The following is a 20,821-nucleotide window of genomic DNA, read 5'->3' as shown; positions in this document are numbered from 1 at the left end:
ACACACACACACACACAGATGACAACTCCGCGCTACGCTCCTCAAACTGACAGGCAGAGACAGAGTCAACATAGGAGTCGCTCACACACACACACACACACACACACGACAACTCCGCGCTACGCTCCTGAAACTGACAGGCAGAGACAGAGGAGACACAGGAGTCTCGGAATATACACACACAGAGGAGACACAGGAGTCTCGGAATACACACACACACACACACACACACACACACGTGAGGCAAACATGTCTTAGCTTTTTGTCTGGCAAGACATGAAGCTAGGTACAGTAAATAGAAATACGGATTTTTTAGGCGAAAACGTCAAAAATTGTTTTCTTATAGTTTTTCAAAGGTTTTGCGCCCACACTAGAGCATAGCAACACCAGAGTTGCTACGCCAAGTGTTTGTTGTTGGTGATGTTTAGAACATAAACCATTATCCAGTGTTATCCATTAACCAGTGTTAAGGAACCCACACATAAGACTTTCAAATGTATTCACCTAAGAAACTGTTTTCGAAAAGTACTGTGTTCAGTGTCAGAATACACAATTTTATTATACGGCTCTTCACAATGCTAGTAGAATGCTCCATTGACTTGAATGGGATTTCCCAACGTTCTACAGTAAAATATTTTCATGTAATTACCGCTGCAAACATATAATTACCGCTGTCAATGGCAACGGGTTTTGTGCTGCTGATTTAAGTTTTTCCACTTTTTCCACTTTTCCACCATCACTCCGCAAGTAGTCCGGTCACTTCTTCGGGAACTTCATTCAAAAGTGAAAGCAGACGGTTGATCAGCTGTGTTCTAAAGAATGTTTGATTCAAGGTCAGCGTGTTCTGCAAACTATTTTTCTCAGCAAAGGCCACGACGAAACGGTAACAAATAAGTGTAAAGAGACATATGGTGGAGTTTATTTTTTCGTTTTGGCAAGTAGCCGTATAATAAGCGGGATAATGTATAGAATGCCGGTCATTATTGGGAAAGTAAGTCCCTTCAGGGCGAAGCAAAACCCTTCCGCTGGCGCGTCGGGGTCCGGTTCGCCCTGTCGGGACTTATTTTCCCAATAATGACCGGCGTTCTATACATTATCCCTTACTTAATGTGGACACAAGAGAGTAATAATTATGTAATAAAGTGGGCATCACCCGCGTTCTAGCACGTCGGTGCTCACGGAGTAGGACCACAGAATCAGCAGCAGGTCTTGGGCCACTTGAAAACATTGAACCCAGAGAAGGACCCGAGCACATGAATACTTGAACCGAGCTTTAATGGTGCTGGTGACTACCGTTTCGACGTGGACAGTGTCTTCATCAGAGTCAAAATCTGTGAGCCCTTGAAGTGGCCCAAGACCTGCTGCAGTAACAATTATGTGTTTATTTGGACAGGTGTATGGTGGTGCAATTGCTCAGTTATAATACAAAGGTTTTGGAATGCTATGCTGAATGTTCATACTGGAGTCAGTTTGGGTGTCATAGGGTGCCATGGTCAGGTGAGCGAGGCTCGTGGGACCTGTGGTGCAGCAGCGCGAGGGGCCCCACCTGTTCTTTGCCGTTGTGCAGGTCCTCCTGCAGCTGACCCATGCGGCGGGCCAGCTCCTTCTTCACGTGCAGCTCCGACTGCAGGGCGCTGGTCAGCTCCATGTTCTCATTGGTCTGGGGGACAGAGAAGAGATAGGCTACGCTACTACCACTGACCAGTGTTCATTTGGCTTTGGTCAATTGACCCAACACGATTATGAAATACAAATCATCCGGACACACACACACACACACACACACACACACACAGGGTACTTTAGCTTCTAAATTCACACACAAAGGTTTTCTGACCAGCTCGTAGAAGCCACTCTGCAGCTCAGCGAGCTGGTCCTTGAGTTCTCTCTAAACACATACACACGCACACAGAAACTGACCAACTTGACGAAGCCGTTCTGCAGCTCAGCCAGCTGGTCCTTGAGCTCGCGGTTCTGGGCAAGGGCCCGGCTGATGGTGGCCTTGTCACTCTGCGCGTCCTCCAGGACGCGCCGCCGGTCATGCACCTCCTCAGCTGACCGCTGCGTCTCCCGCTCCAGCTCCTCCATACGCGTCTCCTGTTCCTGGCACAGCCGAGACAGCTGCTCGTTGTCCCGCACCTACTCACACACACACACACACACACACACCAAGGTTCGCACACATTGTCCATTTCAAATTTCCATACTCAGATTTTCAGTCTCTGCGGTAGATTGCACTGACTATATTTGTACTTTTTAATTATTATTTATTTATTTTTATTCTGATCTGAAGTCTTTTGTATAACCAAAGCTAATTTCTGAGGATACAAAATCTATTTGCTAATTTAATATCACGATTAAGATCCTAAGCACAAACAGAAGTGCTAAGCTCAACGCTCCCACATGCCACACTGCAGCTTTATGTCTTATATGAAACGCTCCCACATGCCACACTGCAGCTTTATGTCTTATATGAAACGCTCCCACATGCCACACTGCAGCTTTATGTCTTATATGAAACGCTCCCACATGCCACACTGCAGCTTTATGTCTTATATGAAACACAGCCTAGAGTTGCACAGATTTTGCGAATTGGGACCTGTACCTAACCAGGCTTTATTTATTTATTTAGTATTAACTTACAGCCTTCAGAAAACTTGCAATTGCCCATTGTTGGATAATATTTGTATATTTTCTTTTTTAGTTGTCTATAGGTACGCCGAAGGCTATATACGATAGTTCACTGCTGGTAAAGTTGACTGCAATAACTTTGTTTACAACTAATACAGTGTCATTTGCACAGGCATTTTTACAGACCACAGCCTAGATTCAACTCAGAAACAAATGGCGCTGTTGCACATCTTGCCTTAACTCCTTTAAGGTCAAGGACATCACGCTCTGGACCCAGACAAGGGTGAACATTTTAGTACTGTAAGCAAACTAGTCTTGAAACATAAATATATTTTCTGAAATATGCATTTCTCCTGTTTAGAAATGTTGAGGGCTTCTTGTAGTGTCTCTGTCTAGTGTGCGTGTGTTGTGTGTGTGCGTGTGTCTGACCTGTGCCTGGTACTGTAGGCTGAGGGCATCTCTCTCCTGCTGGGCCGTGTTGAGGGCCTCCTGTAGCGCCTGTTCCGTCTCTGAGGGTCCTGAAGGGGCGGAGTCCACAGACGCCTGCTGTTGTTGCTCATGCAGCACCGCTACAGACACACGTCATCTCATTAGTGTTATTATTATAGGGTTAGAGAGGCACGCCAGACACACACACGCACTCACACACGCACTCACACACGCACTCACACACGCACTCACACACACACACACACAATCTTCCAGGCCCATGTCTCAGATGTCATCTCAATAGTAGTATTACTACATGTATTATAATTTAATGATAGTGTATTTACTATCTGTAATACTGTATTTAGGCATGACATTATTGCACCGAGCTGAGAGAGAGAAAAAGAGAAAAATGATCAGGTGTGTGTGTGTGTGTGTGCGTGCGTGCGTGCGTGCTCTTACCTGCAGAACTCCTCAGCTCTGAGATTTGGGCTTCAAGCTCCTGGATCTGTGCACTGCTCCGGTCCCGCTCCTCTGAGAGCATCGTCACCTACACACACACAGTGTCTGAGTATTTGGTGTGACTGTGTATGTTTGTGTGTGTGTGTGTGTGTGTATTACCTGAGACAGAAGCTGTTCTGTCTTCTCTTTCCACACTCTTCCATCCTCCTGAATCTGTAACGCATACTGGTCTCGCTCTGTCTGAAGCTGGACCACTGATTCATTCATCTGCAACATACACACACTAACCATGACAACTGCTCTCTGTGTGTGTGTGTGTGTGTGTGTGGTCTCTCTCAGTCTCAGGGGTGGATACAAACTCAAACATGCACACACACACACTGACCTGAGCTGCATGGGCCTCAAGCTGGTGTTTTTCCTCCATGAGCAACTGGACCTGCTGGTTAGCAGAGGGATGACCAGACTGGTTGGAGAACTGAATGAGATAGATAGATAAATAGACAGATAGAGGGATAGAGGGAGAGAGAGAGAGAGAGAGAGAGAGAGAGAGAGAGAGAGAGAGAGAGAGAGAGAGAGAGAGAGAGAGAGAGAGAGAGAGAGAAAAACACAATCAGGGTCTGGCCATTTTGGGACATTTGTCCTGTTTGGAATGTTCACACAAAACTCAATTCCCCTTCTACTCTCCATAACAGAGTTTTTATTTATTTTTTTATTTGGTTGACGCTTTTATCCAAAGTTAAACTTAGGAGAAGTGGAAAAGCTGCTCTCAGTCAGGGTGTGGTCAGGATGGAGACGGAGTGGTTGTGTCTGTGTGTGTGTGTAAGCAATGATGTCAGCCACAACTTGACAGTTGCGTATGTTGTGGGGTTTAACAGGATGGAGACGGAGTGGTTGTGTGTGTGCGTGTCTAACCTGTTGCAGCATGACATCGGCCATCTCCAGGCGCCTGCGAAGATCGTCCAGCTCCAGCGTCAGGCTGCTGTTCTCACTGACGCGCTGACGCAGCTGTTCAGTCAGCTCTGAGCTCTGCTGCCGAGCCTCTTCATTTGAGTTACTGCACAGAGAGAGAAAGAGCAAAATTTCTAAATTTCACCCAGACATGACACATACTCCAGCCTCAGCATACACCCATCCACCACACAAGCTTCACTACCGAGACACAGCCCATACACACACACACTCTATCTATCTATCTATCCATCTATCTATACACACACACACACTTATTCTCCCAAACACACACTTACTTTAGCCTGAAAACCTCCAGCCGCAGACTGTCCCTCTCCTTCTCCAGCTCTTTGTTATGCTGCAAGAGAGAAACAAACTTATAGCCACAGACTGAACCAGTCCACCTCATATAATCACCACAACGTGCATAATGTCCAGGTTATGACAAATGGACCAGTCCACCTCATATAATCACCACAACATGTATAATGTCCAGGTTATGACAAATGGACCAGTCCACCTCATATAATCACCACAACATGTATAATGTCCAGGTTATGTCAACTGGTCCAGGCCACCTCATATAATCACCACAACATGTATAATGTCCAGGTTATGACAAATGGACCAGTCCACCTCATATAATCACCACAACATGTATAATGTCCAGGTTATGTCAACTGGTCCAGGCCACCTCATATAATCACCACAACATGTATAATGTCCAGGTTATGACAAATGGACCAGTCCACCTCATATAATCACCACAACATGCATAATGTCCAGAGGTGCGTTCAAATTCGCAAACATAGGCAAACGTTTGCGAATGTTGGCGAACAATTTTCCTTTTGCCTTGAGTTTTTGGCGAATGTTTGCCACTGTTTGAACTGCCAAATTTGAACGCAAGGTTTGGTCCAGTCCACCTCATATAAATCACCACAACATGTGTAATGTCCAGGTTATGTCAAATGGATGCATGTCGGATAACAAACTGAAGGGACACAATACTTATTTATTGAGTACAGGTTGCTAGGTTACAGACTGTATGTCTGTCGCATATGCTGCACTCTGAACTCATTTTTACTAAATACACAAAAGCAAAGACCGCAGGGTGGTATTCAAGAAAACGTGTTTTGTTAAAAAATGTGTTAACCCTGCAATGCGGGGAAACTGGGCTTTTCCGTTTTTAGTAAAAATCTTTTAAACTTTGGGTCAGTTACCACAGTACACCTCACTCCTGCTGAGCAACATTTTGACATGATTAGGTTGTCATTAATTCTCAACATAGTAGCCAGGTCAGAGGGCGTGGTGTGGTGTATGTGTATGTGTGTGTTTGTGGGTGTGTACCTTGTCGAACTGTTTCTGCTGAGTGGACACAGTGGACAGAGTTCTCTCCAGCTCAGACACACGCTGCTTGCTGGCCTGAAGCCGGTTGTTTAGCTCCTCCGCGTCCGCTGTAGGTGCGCACACACACACACACGCACGCACACACACACACACACACTTAAATCACTGAACTGCTACATTAATCTTAAATCTAGTATAGACACCATTTCATAGTTGAGACTAAATGCCTTTAAACTAAATGTTTTTAACTGATTTGGTTCTCCACATCAGCTGCAATTAAGTATACACACAATCACGTGCAGGGCTAATGCAAATATACACACACACAGACACATACACAAACACCCACCTGATTTCTGTCGAGCAGCCTGTTGCGTGTAGGAAAGGGCAGTCTGCAGCTCTGTCTTCTCAGACACAAGGATGCCAATGGTCTGGATGTGTACCTGTTTAAACACACACACACACACACACACACACACACACACACACAAACATTAAAGCAACTAGAACACAAGTCAGCAGACTGGTTATATGACCAGTGGAGGTTCCCCATCTGAAAAACAGCATGAAGTTCAACTGACCTGCAGCTGTTCCCGCATGGCTCCCTGCTCCTTCACACACTTCTGCTCAAACTCCTTACGCTCCTGAGGAGAAAGTAGATCAGAGGCCACCTGAGGTTAGCAGCGCTACATGCTACTCTATCACACTCCCTCACATTATATATTACAATACCCTGGCAAAGAGAAAGACTATGAATGACATGTTGCCTGTACCCATTCATGTGAATGTGAACCATAAGCTCTTTGTGCACATGAACATAACAGAGTAAATAACAACATGTGTTACCTTCTGAAGCTGGTCATTGAGCTCTTGAGATTGCTGTGTCTGAAACGGAATATCACAAGAAGCACAGTTAGGCCACATAGCCCATAGTCTGCTCTCTCTATCTCCTTCAGCACAGGAGACACAGCCATTCACTACAGCACAGATGGTTAGCAGCTACAGTAACACGCTAAGGGCCATTCACTACAGCACAGATGGTTAGCAGCTACAGTAACACGCTAAGGGCCATTCACTACAGCAGAGATGGTTAGCAGCTAACATGCTAAGGACGATTCACTACAGCAGAGATGGTTAGCAGCTAACATGCCAAGGGCCAATCACTAAAAAAGAAATGGTTAGCAGCTAACACGCTAAGGGCCATTCACTACAGAAGAAATGGTTAGCAGCTAACACGCTAAGGGCCATTCACTACAGAAGAAATGGTTAGCAGCTAACACGCCAAGGGCCATTCAGCACAGCAGAGATGGTTAGCAGCAAACATGCTAAAGGCTGTTCACTACAGCAGAGATGGTCAGCAGCTAACACGCTAAGGGCTATTCACTACAGCAGAGATGGTTAGCAGCTAACACACATTGGTCTAGGAGTTTAAATCGAGCTCTGAAATAAATGCAGCTTACATACTAAGGGCCATTCACTACAGCACAGCTGGTTAGCAGCTAACACGCATTGGTCTAGGAGTTTAAATCGAGCTCTGAAATAAATGCAGCTTCAATTTAAACTCAGCCGCATAAATAGGGCAAACACAAAGATGAAAACTAAATAAACAACAAACAAATGGATGACAAATTACATCTAAATAAACACTCAAAACATAAATAAGATGTCAAATAAATGTAAAATAAGTGGACAGACAGGCAAGTAACTGGGCGTCATCTATCTATCTATCTATCTATCTATCTATCATCAGTACATGTGCTCCTATTGCCAACATGCAGGGGCACTAATCGTGCATGTGTGAATATGTGTGCATGTCCGTGTGGGTGGGTTGTGTGTTTTAGAGAGTCTATTTATTTCCAAGCAGACACTGTGCAATTTTGACGTGCCATCAGTCAGATCTGACAAAACTTGTTAACAGGGCCGAATTCCTGTCCCATCTGTAGTTCTGATCAGAAGACGTCACGATCAGAAGACGTCACAATCAGCATTCCAGCTCCAGTCTGATTTTGGCATATGATCAGAATATTTTGTCGTTTGTCTTGTAGTGTGGGCAGTCTATTCAGTGGTGGAACAGCAACCACATCCGATTGAAACGTGTTGTGTGAGTTGCCATATCTTATGCAAAATGCACAGTATCTGCCTGGCTTAACAGTGTGTGTGTGTGTGTGTGTGTGTACACACATGCATCTGTGCAAGTGTGCTTACACTATTTTATATCTTGGTGAGTAGGCGCTTCTTTGCAAATGTCTACATGTGTGTGTGTGTGTGAGAGTGTGTGAGAGAGTGTTGGCTCTGCCAGCAGTGGTGCTCTGAGCGTACAGACACACACTCTTACCAGCTGCTGGAGCTGGGCACTGAGCTGCGAGTTTGTTAGGTTGCTGGAGTCCAGGGCAGCTGACAGCTCCTGGTTCCGAGCCTGACGTGCACACATGCAGAGACAGAGCGAGGGGGGGGAGAAGGAAGAGGAAGAGGAAAGTGAGAGAAAGGATGAGGAAAGGAATGAGAGAGAGAGAGAGAGAGTGTGAGGAAGTGGGAGAGTGAGTGAAAGGATGAGGAAAGGAATGAGAGAGAGAGAGAGAGAGAGAGAGAGAGAGTGAGGAAGTGGGAGAGAGTGAAAGTGAGTGTGTGAAGGAATGATGAAGAGAAGTGAGGAGTGAGAGAAGGAGAGAGGAAATAAACGAAGGAGTAAGAGTGAGGGTATGAGGAAAGGTAAAGGGAGTGAAGGGGGGAGGACGAAAAGAGGAACAAAAAAGAAAATCATCAATATTGAATGGAATACATAAGAGAGAGATGGAGGGCTTTTTTCCGCTTTAAAAACAACAGCTGCTAGCTAGGCACTGTGTGTGTGTGTGTGTGTGTGTGTGTGTGTATTCCTCCTAGTTAGGCACTGAGTGTGTGTGTGAGTGTGTGTGTGTGTGTGCGCAACTGCGCATGTGTGTGTGTGTTTGCTTGCTAGGCATCATGGAAGGGAGCAGGAAGTTTAGGGGGGTGACCATAGTCCATGATGATCTATAAATGGCCCAAGCCTCTCAAAATACCACATCTCTGACTGACCAAGGCAATACAGGGTCATTTCCTGGTCATATGGAAGGAGCAAAACTAACCACAGGAATACCAAATGGTAATGTGAAGTGTGCTGTGACTAATGTATAATGATAAGACAACTGATCCAAGAAAGCAATGGGTGTTTTCACTCACTTTAACTTTATCATGTCTTGGTAGACATATAGACAGTATATCATCTCAAATGCAGGAAAACACATTTAAAGGATCTGGCTACATATTGTGATTCTTGAGACATAACATGCATAACAATAGAATTTACAAAAGTAATTCAAAGTAAAACGTAACAGCACAAAGTAGTCGGCAATCTCAGGTGGAGAATTCACAAAGTTCACCATGAGTGTGTGTGTGTGTGTGTGTGTGTGTGTGTGTGTGTGTGTGTGTGTGTGTGTGTGTGTGTGTGTGAGAGAGAGAGTGAGAGTGATATTGTGTGTGTGTGTGTGTGTGTGTGTGTGTGTGAGTGAGAGAGAGAGAGAGTGTGTGAGAGAGAGAGAGTGAGACTGAGACAGAGAGAGTGAGACTGAGACAGAGAGAGAGTGTGTGTGTGTGTGTGTGTGTGTGTGTGTGAGAGAGAGTGAGAGTGAGAGTGAGTGTGAGTGTGTGTGTGTACGTGTGCTGAAGCACAGGAGCGATCATATGAGCCATGGCTGCCTCTGCCAACAACATTCCAACAGAGAGGAGCAGCGAGAATGGAGTGATTGTGGACGACTGAGAGGAGGAGGAGGAGGAGGAAGAGCAGTATCCAGGAGAGTGCTTTCTGCTCTTAACATTCGCTAGTTGTAACTAGAGATACTCTCCTCTCTCCTCTACACAAACCTGAACTGAACTCAGGAATACGAGATAATAATGGCTTGAAAATGGAGGCCCAAGTGAGAAAACAAACACAGGTCTTAGTGCAGTAAGCGCTTTCTCACAGTCAGGTCTTAGTGCGGCAAGAGCTTTCTCTCAGTTAGGTCTTAATGTGGCCAGAGCTTTCTCAGTTCGCCAGTTGTACGAAACTCATCTCAGGAATATCGAAAGAATTGAAAAAAGGGTCCAGAATGCACACTAACAAAGAAAACAAAAACCCATGACTTGGTGTGGAATGAGCTTTCGCTGATGCATGCCTTAGTGGCAGAGAGCTAAACTAACTGGTGAGGGATCAGGTGGAGGCATAATGATGGGGGAATGTGTTTAGCCAAATGCTATCAGAGCACAGATGGCCCCCTGTTAGTTCCAGATAGATGCACCGCAGCCTCTTTGATCAACAACTCTTTGATTTGAGGGGACCGTGTTTGTAAACAGGGATATTGGATTGTGGGTAGTCACTGGCCTCTTGAGCACTGGACTGGTAAACATCTCCACAGAATTTTCAACACAGCAGTTGAAGCCTTAGGCTCACAAAGGCGATGATCGCAGCAGTCTTAAAAAGACACTTCAATAATCTCAATGTGCTTCCATGCATTTACAAAACAGCTGTTGTGAGAACACAGTGTGTGTGTGTGTGTGTGTGTGTGTGTGTGTGTGTGTGTGTGTGTGTGTGTGAGAGAGTGAGTGAGTGAGTGAGTGAGACAGAGAGAGAGAGAGAGATACAGATAGAGTGTGTGTGTGTGTGTGCGCGTCTTACTTCTAATTCTTTCTCGTTGACTGGTGAAGGGGCTCCATCTCCATTGACATAATTGGATGACTGGAGCAGACAGAAAGCACAGGACTGGTCAGTGGGTAGAAGTAAACACATAATACTCAACAGCGACAGGTCCAGGGGTAGGACCATGGTACTACTTTAAAGATGTTCTTCTCCTCCAAATGATGCTTGACCTTACTAGTTGTCTAGTGGGAAAGCTACTGTAGGCTTCGAACATGGAAGTGAATATGAGGCAGGGTCTAGTGATCTTTACGAGCCATCATACTTGGGTATCTGTGGTAAACCCTTCTCCCTTACCCTTACCTATCTTAAGCCCTTACTCGAGCCAGCTGTGCTGCAGGTTATTTGATGTGTGGAAGTTAACTGGAATTTTCATTCAAATATTATTATGGAATGTAAAGATGATTAGGAGTCACTCAAATAGCACCTGACTTGTAGACCCCCTGACCTGGAATGTTCTACTGTTATACTGAACTCAATGGTTCTACTGGAGATGTTTTTTTGGGGGATTTTTGATTCTACTATTTGTGATTCTACTGTTCGACTCTTTGCGATTCTACTATTCAACTGTATATGATTCTGCTGTTTGCGATTCTGTCAGTGTATATAGACTCACCCCAGAGAGTAGGCCATTTAGCTGTTGGGAGAGCTGACGAAGGCTTTCTGTAGACGACAAGGGCCTAAAACAACCAAAGACGTTTTAGTGAACAAATGAGAGATACATATCAAAGAACATAATTCATCTCATGACAGATAATTAGCCATAGAAATATTTCTACTGAAGGGCAACTTTTCTCTTCGGAAAACAAAACTATACCACACACTGTCAGTGAAGACCATCAGCAAGACTGTTAAGGTCAAGAATCTCCTGCAGTGTATGCAAAGTTGCAAATAGTTGCGAAATAAACACTCAGCCGTGACTGCAACCAGGCACACACACACACACACACACACACACACACACACACACACACACACACAGATCTGTAGTAAAGGGGTAAAGGCCACTCACCTGTTCTCATCAGTGGAGTTTTCATGGCAGTTGGTATCTTGGTTACAGTTCTGCAACACAGTCAGGAAACACAACAGCGGGTGACTGACAATACAGACCAGGAGACCCGACCGCTTTTTTTCACAGCTACTGTAACAGTCCAATCACAGCATTGCCATTTCTAATGTTTAGGGTGCCGTCTGTGCTCCCAGACACTTGAAGATTGGTCACCCTCACGCTCCTTCAGCTGTCTGTTGGTCACCAGTGTTGGTATAGAACCCTGGGTCGGTAAATGGGAGACAAACATGGGACCAAACCATATCCCTTCCCAGCCAATCAACATAGAGCTTAAAGACAGGCGCACAGATGGAATGGCCGCTGATCTGATCGCAAATTGATTACAAATATCAATCTTTCATGAAATAGAAAACCGAAACGCAGGCTGTATCGTTAAATGAGTTAGTGTAGTAATATGGTTATAGTGGCGATGTAACAATGGTTGGTGAGCAACAGGAGAAACAGTCAGATAGCTGAACACTGACATAGACTGACAAACAGACAGATACGTAAAAAGACGGAGACAGACAGACAAAAACAAAGACAAACATATTGAGACAGACAGACAGAGAGGCAGACAGGCAAACACGCAAAAAAAAGAGAAACATACCAACAAACAGACAGACACACAGAGACAGACAGACCAATAAAAACACACAGACAAACAGACAGACAGATAAAAAACAAACAGACGGGCAGACAGACAGATTAGAACACAGACAGACAGACAGACAGACAGGCAGACAGAGACAGACAGACAGGGAGAAACACAGAGACAGACAGACAGACAAACCTGCAGAGCAGTGGCGTCACTGACACACTCAGGGTTAATAGCGCTAACGTTATCGCTAGCAGGGTTAGACACGGTGACGGGAGAGCCACGGCCAGCCTCCCCACTCGCCTCCTCCTGCAGCTGGGCCACGGGGGAGTCTCGGGCCTCCATCTCCGCTGGGGCCTATCACACACACACACGCACACATACCCACACACGCGCGCACATACACACCCAACACACATGCACGTATACAACATACACACACGCACAAGCACACACAAGCCAATGATCAGGCCAAATATAAATGCTGGTTGGGTTCTTTAGCACAGAGTTTAACACACATACACACACGACACAAAGTAAACAAATGCTGCTCACACCCACACATAAGCACACAATGGCATTTGCAGAAGTCATTGGTCACACTCATTCATGGAGTTCAAAATGACAACAGTCTCTGGGTGAGAAATCTTGAGTCTCTGTTGGTCTAAATATGTTGCCGATCATTACTAATGACCCAAAAGAATCAGCTTGATATCTTATGGGTTACAGGACACCCAGGACAAGGCATGTCAGTTTGAACCCTTGCTAAACAGATGTATGTGCATGCACACACATTGGCATGTTAAATCAAGAAGGCTAGAAGCTACTCATAAAATGAAATATGGTTTTATCATAATAATAACGGAGTGAAATAATAATCCCTACCCACTCTGCCTAGACTCAGGGAGGTCAATGTACCACATGAAGGTCACCAACACTTTGAATACACATGCAAGGCAGTGATGGAAAGTGTGCACATGCGCAAGTGCAAGTGCACGCGCACACACACACTCACACACACACAGAAACCCTGGGGATGAGTCCAAACCATATGTGATGCCATCCCTGGCTCAGACATGCAAAAACCAAAAACAACTCTGCTTCTGTTCCTGCACTCTAATCAAACATGCTGACAACGCGGTAACAACCATGCTAGGCTAGGTCACACGCAGCCAGCGTCTCTGCGGTAACAGCATGCTAGGCCACACAGAACCATCGTCTCCAAGGGAAAGTCAATATCAGGACCTGGGCAACCTGGGAGAACACGAGCCAGAGAAAAAGGGAAAAAAAACACACGCGCATGCAGAACGTGGAGAAAGAGAGTGAGGAGAGGGTAAGAGAATGAGAGTAAGAAAAAAAGGAGGAAGAGCAGGAGAGTGCCAGAGACAAACAGGGGAAAGAGAGAGAGACAGAAAGAGAGGGACAGAAATAGAGAAAGACAGAGACAGAGAGACGAGAAAGAGAGTGAGACACAGAGAAAAAGAGAGAGAGATGGGGGATGAGAGGAAAAGTAGACGGCTCACCTGACCGCTGATAAAAGGAGGCAGAGCCACCCCATTAGTGATACTCATAACTTTGAGAAAACTGTCAATCTGGAGAAGAGGGGAGTGAGGGTGAAAGAGAAGGAAGTTAGGTGAATGGCTGAGCCAGCAAGTGAACGAGTGAAGAGTGAGCAAGTGAAAAGTGCCACAGGAGTGAACAGACGCCCGATTATTCAGTGGTTGACTTGCACTCTGTGACCCTGAATGACCATCCATCCATCCCTAGCCCTCAAGAGAGCACACTGGTCCCCAGCTACTTTCCCTGCAGACCAACCAAACATGAACACTGGTTCATCAACAGTCTCACAGATCACATTTAAGGATCAGCAAACAAGAAGATACAAGTCATTCCCCCTTCACACACTTACAACATCCAGCAAAAGTACATTCACCTATGGGGGTCTAACAGGCTCATATTGTTTCTACACTGGGTCACTCCACGATGAATATAAAGAAAAAGAACTGCAATCACATGTCCTTTAAAACAACTTTTAATCACCCCATGGATGTTTCGAGCAGAATGTTCTTTCTCAGTGTGTCAATGGTGATTACACCGGTACCTGGATACGCTTTCCTATATACCTACTCACCTCTTGGCCGGGTACCTAGTGTTCCCCATCAGAGGGAGCCATTACCACTCACTCCACGATGATCAATCACAGACGATCAATCACATGTTCATCAGGACTGGATTGTAACTATAGAGCTCAAATCAGTAGGGTGTCAGTAGGTATCTGAGCCAAGCAGGAAGTGACCTACATGTAGGAGAATAGTATCTTGTGTCTGTTCTACTCTAGTCCAGTTCAGCTCCACCAGAAATGTGAGTACACCTCAGGTTCACTTTCCACATCTTTCCCTGGGCAACACACCAATTTCACCCCCACCTCCCTAAACCCTAATTATAGACTCGGCTTCTTCTCTTCTGCCCCGAGGCAAAACGGACGACACTCGAAAAGCATTCTTAAACTGCCCCATCTTCCCATCTCCAGATGAACCTCTCAAGGGCACCAAACTTGAAGGACCATCTGGGCACTGGAAGAGCAGGCATCAACCTCAAGCCAGAAGAAGCTGAGCTGAGGAGTTGCTATGAGACCAGTTAATCATCTGTAACACTAGCACCGTCTGGTTACAGCTTAACTAACACTGTGTGTCCAGCTGTGTGTGTGTGTGTATGGGTGTGTGTGTTTGTGTGTGTGACTCACATTGTCCGGAGAGTGTCTGTCAGGAGTGGACGTGTCCAGCTGATTCCCGGTCTTTACCTTCCTCTTCTTCTTGGGCCCCACGGAGCTGGGAGGTGGGCCACTCTTCTGCTGAAACTCCTTCAGCTGCAGGGACAGGAGACCACATGAGAAACAACACCAGAAAAGAAATCTGAGAGATTACACTAAAGAGAGAGTACTGAATCAACTTCAGCTGTGGGGACAGGAGAGCCCATGTCAGAAACAGCCACAGAAACAAACTCAAGTTACACTAATGACTGCTTCAAACAACCTCCTCCCCCCTAATAACGTAAAGAGCCAAGATCACACCAAACAACATCAAACTCAATAATCACTCATACAAACAACCTCAAAGGCCAGACACCCTCAAACAGACTGAGCGTATGTGACCACCTCACATAACCTCACATAAAACTACAACTCAGAGGTATGCCTGGCAGAGACTGCATCGGTCACTCTGCCTGAAACAGGTTCACAGAGAACCTCAGGCTACATCAGGGTTTAGCAAGACACACAGAGGCCTGCGAATGACTACAATATCCTGTTCCTCACAAAGGGTAGGCTACAAGAACTATTCAATGCCATATATGGTACAACAACAGATTTTTTTAAATTCATTAATCAGTCTTCACTGGTTTAAGTACATAGACAACTTCAAGCCAAAACACATCACACACTAGCTACTAGACCACAGTTGCATTAGGCTACTGTTTCATATAAAGCACATCAGAGACCAGGATGTTGTTTTGACCAACATGAAGTCGGCACACCTGCTGTGCCAAGTTAATCCTTTGCTGTAGAACCTTCTGATCAAAAAGACAACCTCATATGCAAATGCACACTGACGACCTCACACACAGAAAACCCCTAAAAGTCTCAGAAACAAACAGAAGCAGGGTTCCTAAGGTAAATAACTGTGAGCCGATCCCACAGACCCTCCCTCAGCATCACATGCATTTCTGTGGGACTTCCTGATTCAGATCCTGCACAGTTGTTAGTCACCACTGGGGTAAGTCTATGGGTCTTAATCACTGATCTATAAAGTGTTGTTTATAGATCAGTGGTCTTAATTTAATTAATAAAAGGTGGACAAAGTGCAAAGTCACTCAATGAGCAAAGTGTCTCATGCGTGAAATAAAGCTATTGTGTGGCGTATGAAATGCTTAGGGTATTGCTTATGGTATTAAATTAGCAAATATATTTTGCCTTGTCATTAAATTGTGTAAAAGTGTTTTTGTTTTTTTTGCGAAGCGCATAACCTAAAGTGTATTCTCAGATGCTGATTTTCAGTGTCCTCTAAATTAATAGAGGAGGAAGCATTGAAATCTTTCTGTGAGCATTGCCTGCAGTGTGAAGTCGCAACATTTATTCAGTTTATTCATTTTTATACTATAACCAGAATACTACACCACCGAGTTTGGTGGTACAGGCTACCCCTACTGATCCGCTTGTCAACTCCATAGTGCACTAGGGGTCTGTAATACAAACCGTATACCATAATATCTTAATTATAGGTTTAACAAATTGAGAGCTGAGTCAGCCGACATAATCAATTAGCATTTCTGGCCGGTCTGCCACGAGGAAACTGCCGGCTCCGCACGTAGGGAAGGTCACTGCTTTAGTCAAATTATGTTTGTTTCTTTTTTTGTTAAGATCACACACCCCTACATTTTACACACATGGACTACAACTATACCACTGGAGAAACAGGTTTAACTTCCTTCACCATTGCAACATCGCATAAGATAAGGTTCTACAATAGGAGATACTGTTAGACACACAAACTCAAACAAATATTCTAATATAGACAGGGCAGTCATTATGAATTATATGGATGGGGGACTTTTTCCAATTGGGCACCTCATTCATAACATACTCCACCAGTAGAACATAGACAGCTTACTAGCTTCCTGCATTTAGTAGTTCCCACCATGTGCAGATGTATTGTCAAATGAGAATAATGCCAATATGTTAACCTATGCCTAATCACAGAGTGGTCTGTTACGATCACATAGCTCGAGTAGTGCAAGTATCTGACAGCTGTCACGGGGTGGGGAGGGACTCCTAGACAACTGCCTTCAGCCCCTATCAGGACAGTGGATTCCACGTTCTTATGATTAGCTATCACATGAAGATATGTCAGAGAATGACGAAGAGGGACACGTCTGCAAACATTATGCCTCTTTACCTTGCTATGGATGACACCCAGTCATTAACTAACTGTAGTAACTTGCCATTCTCTGTAAGATTTAGTTACTAACGATGTCATTCCCAACATAGTCTCAAAGTCAGTTTGCTGTGTTAACGTGCTCCATAACTTCAGTAAATAAGACTAGTAACGTTAAAGCTATGATACTAGACTGCCCAGTAATCATAGATAACGGTTGTCGAATAGCACTCATTTAACGTTAGCCAACTTTATCCAATTAGCATTTGCCTAAACTAAAAATTGAACAGGCAACGATAGAATATATGCTGTTAACTTTCAGTGGCTAATAAATAACGTTATACCTGAGGTGGTGACAATGACAGATATCAAATATTTGTTTAAATTATATAGCATTATTCAAATTGAATGGTGAGGTAACTAGCGCTAGCTAGCTGTCCTAGTTCAGATACCAACCAGAAATTCAGGGAATGCAAACCAGCAGCTTAATAACTGGCTAGACCGTGGAGGGGCATTAACGTTATCAGAATACACACTAGCCACGTCAGTTCAACCATAAAACCAGCCAAATCAAACTCTAGCTATCCTTACTAACAGTTAGCCATTTTACATACCTTCATCATCTATACACAAACCAAAACGTACCTTAGTCAATCACAGATCCTGTAAAAATGGTTTTGACAGGCTAGCATTAGTTAGCTAGTTGGTGGTGCTAGCATGTAGTTAGCTATCGCTAGCTAACGTCAAAGTACCTCACACAGGGCGTCCAGGATGGACATTCCAAAAGACAGATTCGTTGGCGAAAAATACCAGTATAATGACAGCAGCTGTTTTGCCTCACATTTCAAGAGTATATAGGTAGAAACTAAGCCAACGCCCAGTGCCGGTGAAATAAATACACCTTCCTGACCAAGGCCTGAAAAGAAATCCCCAACATTTCCTGGCATCAACTGACCGCCGAGAGCAAACATTCTGGGGATGAGCAGTAGCGGAGGACTCGGTAGACGTGGAATGTCAACATGCACGAGATCACCAAGAAACTATCAACTGCAACACCAATCAAAGTAATCGCTTGTTTACTAATTTAGCGAGCGAATACGATTGACGTGTGTAAGGCTTTGCATTGAAAGTGTTTGATTACTTCCATTTTACTTACCTTTTTCTTTGCAGCTGCGAGTTTTACTTGCCTACTCTGGTCGGCCATCCTCTCTCGTCCGCTGAGTGAACGGCACCACGTCATCAATTTAGCATCCGTGTATCAGACGCAAACATGCCCCGTGGTCTACAACTGCGCAGGGCACAAAAAATGAAGTACAAACATGGTCTAAAACAATATGGCATACATCTAACGATTAATTCTATAATATCGTGTCATAGTAATACAATTCTCACATCCACAGTCGCCACAATAGTAAACAGGTTATTGACTTAGAACCAATTAATGCTTGACAGGCTGCTGCTGCTGCTGATGATGATGATTCCAAAATCCGTTGTTGCGAGCCTATGGCGTTGAAGCGTTTGCTAAATAGGCCTACCAGTCTACTTGAACTTAAACCTATATGCTAGGCCTACAAACAAATTTGATCAGTACAATGAGTCCCTCTGTGAAGATGATTTAATGCATTATAGGTCCACTAAACTCTTTCTTAAATACCCCAACTATCATACAGGGCCTACTTTCCTTAAGCCTTGCCTTTCAGTCAGTAGCCTAATCAATCACGTTGTAATCTCATGCTGCACATCTGCTAAGGAGTGTGAAACATGAAAAGGGCTGAGGTTTGTTTTGATAACAATAAGGATGCCAAAAGATTTAATCAGTGCACAGACAGATTAATATTTTGTAGAAAGGGTTGGTTAAAGACCACACACGGGTCTGGATAATCTGTATTGCAAGGGTTTCACTCTACAGGTCAGGAGACCCATTGTTTAAGCTGCAGTTGGCAAGATTTTTTTGATCATATTCACTGAAACTGACACTATTGTCCGACAGAACAACATAAATCAGCCGGTTTTTAGAAAAAAAACCCACACTTCTACCTCCACCTAGACTATTTGTTTTGCAAACATCCACAGCTCCCGGTTCTTCTGGTCCAATCAGAGCAGGGCTGTGTGAGACTTACTGTGACCGTCAATCACACAGTCTGGTGCAGTCTGGTGCGCCCTGATGCCAATGGCAACCTGATGAGCACAAACTCGATGAGAGAGTGCTCGGTGGTAGTGGGGGAGGGGCATGATAGTTGTAAACATTCAACATTTTGGCTAAGTCCCCTCAATCTGTCAGACTTCCCCACTGCAGCTTTAAGAGTTGAGAGTAATTGCGGCGTGAGAACCATGGCCTGTACCAGCAAGTTGGGAGAGTATATTGAGTTAGGTACGGCATGATTTGTCTTATATTAAATAGCGAGATGAGGCACTACTGGGCGACCGAAGCAACATAGTCAGAGAGGGTCAGTTGGTTATCAATTATGACACCTACGTTTCTTGTGACCTTGGAAGGACCAATTGTGGTTTGGTTAGGAGTCAATTTTGAAGTTGATGTTGTGATGTATAGTTTGTTTGGAAGGACCAGCAGTTCAGTCTTTGAGAGGTTCGGCTGAGGGGTGGTGCTCCTTCATCCATGAGGATATGTTATGTGACACAGTAGCTTGGAGTCCAAGACTAATTTCCCCTTTGGTTCAATACAGTATCTCTCACCTAACTCACCTTGGTCAAGTGTGTTGGAGCACCCTCTTGTGGCATTCTCACAGAACTGTCCAATGTCGGGAAATTATGATGTGTAATTTATACTACTTAATCCAGACTATTACTAAACCCTGTATGTCCAATATGTCTTCTTGGCTTTGTGCTTCAAGCAGAAAAATATGTTCCTCTATCAGGTGCAAAACCTCAGTTTCATCTGGGCTAAGCCCTTCTTGGTTCATTGGAACGACATAACCTGTATATACAGAATACTTCTCCTTGACACTTGATTTGAACACAAAACATTTGTAATCAGACATCAATGTATGGGATTAAGTTATTTAATTCTTCATCACAGAGTTGTTTTACAATAGTATATGCCTACTGAAGTGTAGAACAATGTTAGCAATCTAAACATTACGGCCGGTTAGCGCTTCGAACTTGTAACTGAAGGGTTACCGGAACATGATTAGTGTGTGCTTCACCTCACTTTGTGTTCACTCATAGACATATGTCTATGTGTTCACTGTGTGCTGAGTGTGTTTCACTAATTCACGGCGTGGGATAAATGCAAAGACCCAATTTCACTCACGGGATCATTTACTTATACTTATATTTTGTTATCATTTGTTATACAGCTATTTTATGCCTGTCTCCCCAGCTATATCACGTTTTGGGAGGGGAAACACCTGATATCTAGTAGGCCTAACATACAATGTTAGTGGTGGATAAGCCTTAGTGTTTGATCTGGTTTTATTATGCTCAGATGAAATCAGTAGCCTAATCATGTTTTCGTATATGCTATCTTTTCCAATTTGGGATTAGTCATATACGTTATTGTTATTTTCTAACTTAAGTTTATACATTGTAACTAAACAACATCGGAGGAATTGATAACTTCTCTCAATCTTCCGTCTGATGTAAACATTGGCAATATTTTCTCAGAAGTTTCACGTGTGTCAGTCCCCTTCATAATTCAGTGACATGACGTTTGAAGGTTCAGTACGTGGGCAAATCAGCAGCGAACAGCTGGGCTGGCTGGACCAATCAACTCTTTACTATGC

General features: G+C 44.3%; 1 protein-coding gene across 6 annotated transcripts in view; it reads right to left on the bottom strand.

The window, feature by feature from the left end:
• Nucleotides 1-18,380, bottom strand: part of golga2 (golgin A2) — a 28,288-nt gene extending 9,908 nt beyond the window's left edge. The window contains exons 1-19 of one of the 6 annotated variants that reach the window (XM_042060129.1): nucleotides 18,235-18,380; nucleotides 14,894-15,016; nucleotides 12,346-12,507; nucleotides 11,517-11,566; nucleotides 11,121-11,184; nucleotides 10,487-10,546; nucleotides 8,153-8,233; nucleotides 6,664-6,702; nucleotides 6,399-6,461; nucleotides 6,167-6,260; nucleotides 5,818-5,924; nucleotides 4,770-4,828; nucleotides 4,435-4,576; nucleotides 3,908-3,997; nucleotides 3,682-3,789; nucleotides 3,523-3,610; nucleotides 3,061-3,200; nucleotides 1,921-2,139; nucleotides 1,547-1,660 (exon numbers count right to left, since the gene is read on the bottom strand). In XM_042060129.1, coding sequence (XP_041916063.1) covers nucleotides 1,547-1,660; nucleotides 1,921-2,139; nucleotides 3,061-3,200; nucleotides 3,523-3,610; nucleotides 3,682-3,789; nucleotides 3,908-3,997; nucleotides 4,435-4,576; nucleotides 4,770-4,828; nucleotides 5,818-5,924; nucleotides 6,167-6,260; nucleotides 6,399-6,461; nucleotides 6,664-6,702; nucleotides 8,153-8,233; nucleotides 10,487-10,546; nucleotides 11,121-11,184; nucleotides 11,517-11,566; nucleotides 12,346-12,507; nucleotides 14,894-15,016; nucleotides 18,235-18,318 — 1,887 coding nt within the window. In that variant the 5' untranslated portion in view covers nucleotides 18,319-18,380. The other 5 variants (XM_042060130.1, XM_042060134.1, XM_042060128.1 and 2 more) reach the window with 5 other exon arrangements.
• Nucleotides 18,381-20,821: the final 2,441 nt, after the last annotated feature.

This window comes from Alosa sapidissima, chromosome 13 (genome assembly GCF_018492685.1).
Source record: "Alosa sapidissima isolate fAloSap1 chromosome 13, fAloSap1.pri, whole genome shotgun sequence".
Classification (NCBI taxonomy): Eukaryota; Metazoa; Chordata; class Actinopteri; order Clupeiformes; family Clupeidae; genus Alosa; species Alosa sapidissima.
This window is presented reverse-complemented; position numbering and strand designations above follow the sequence as displayed.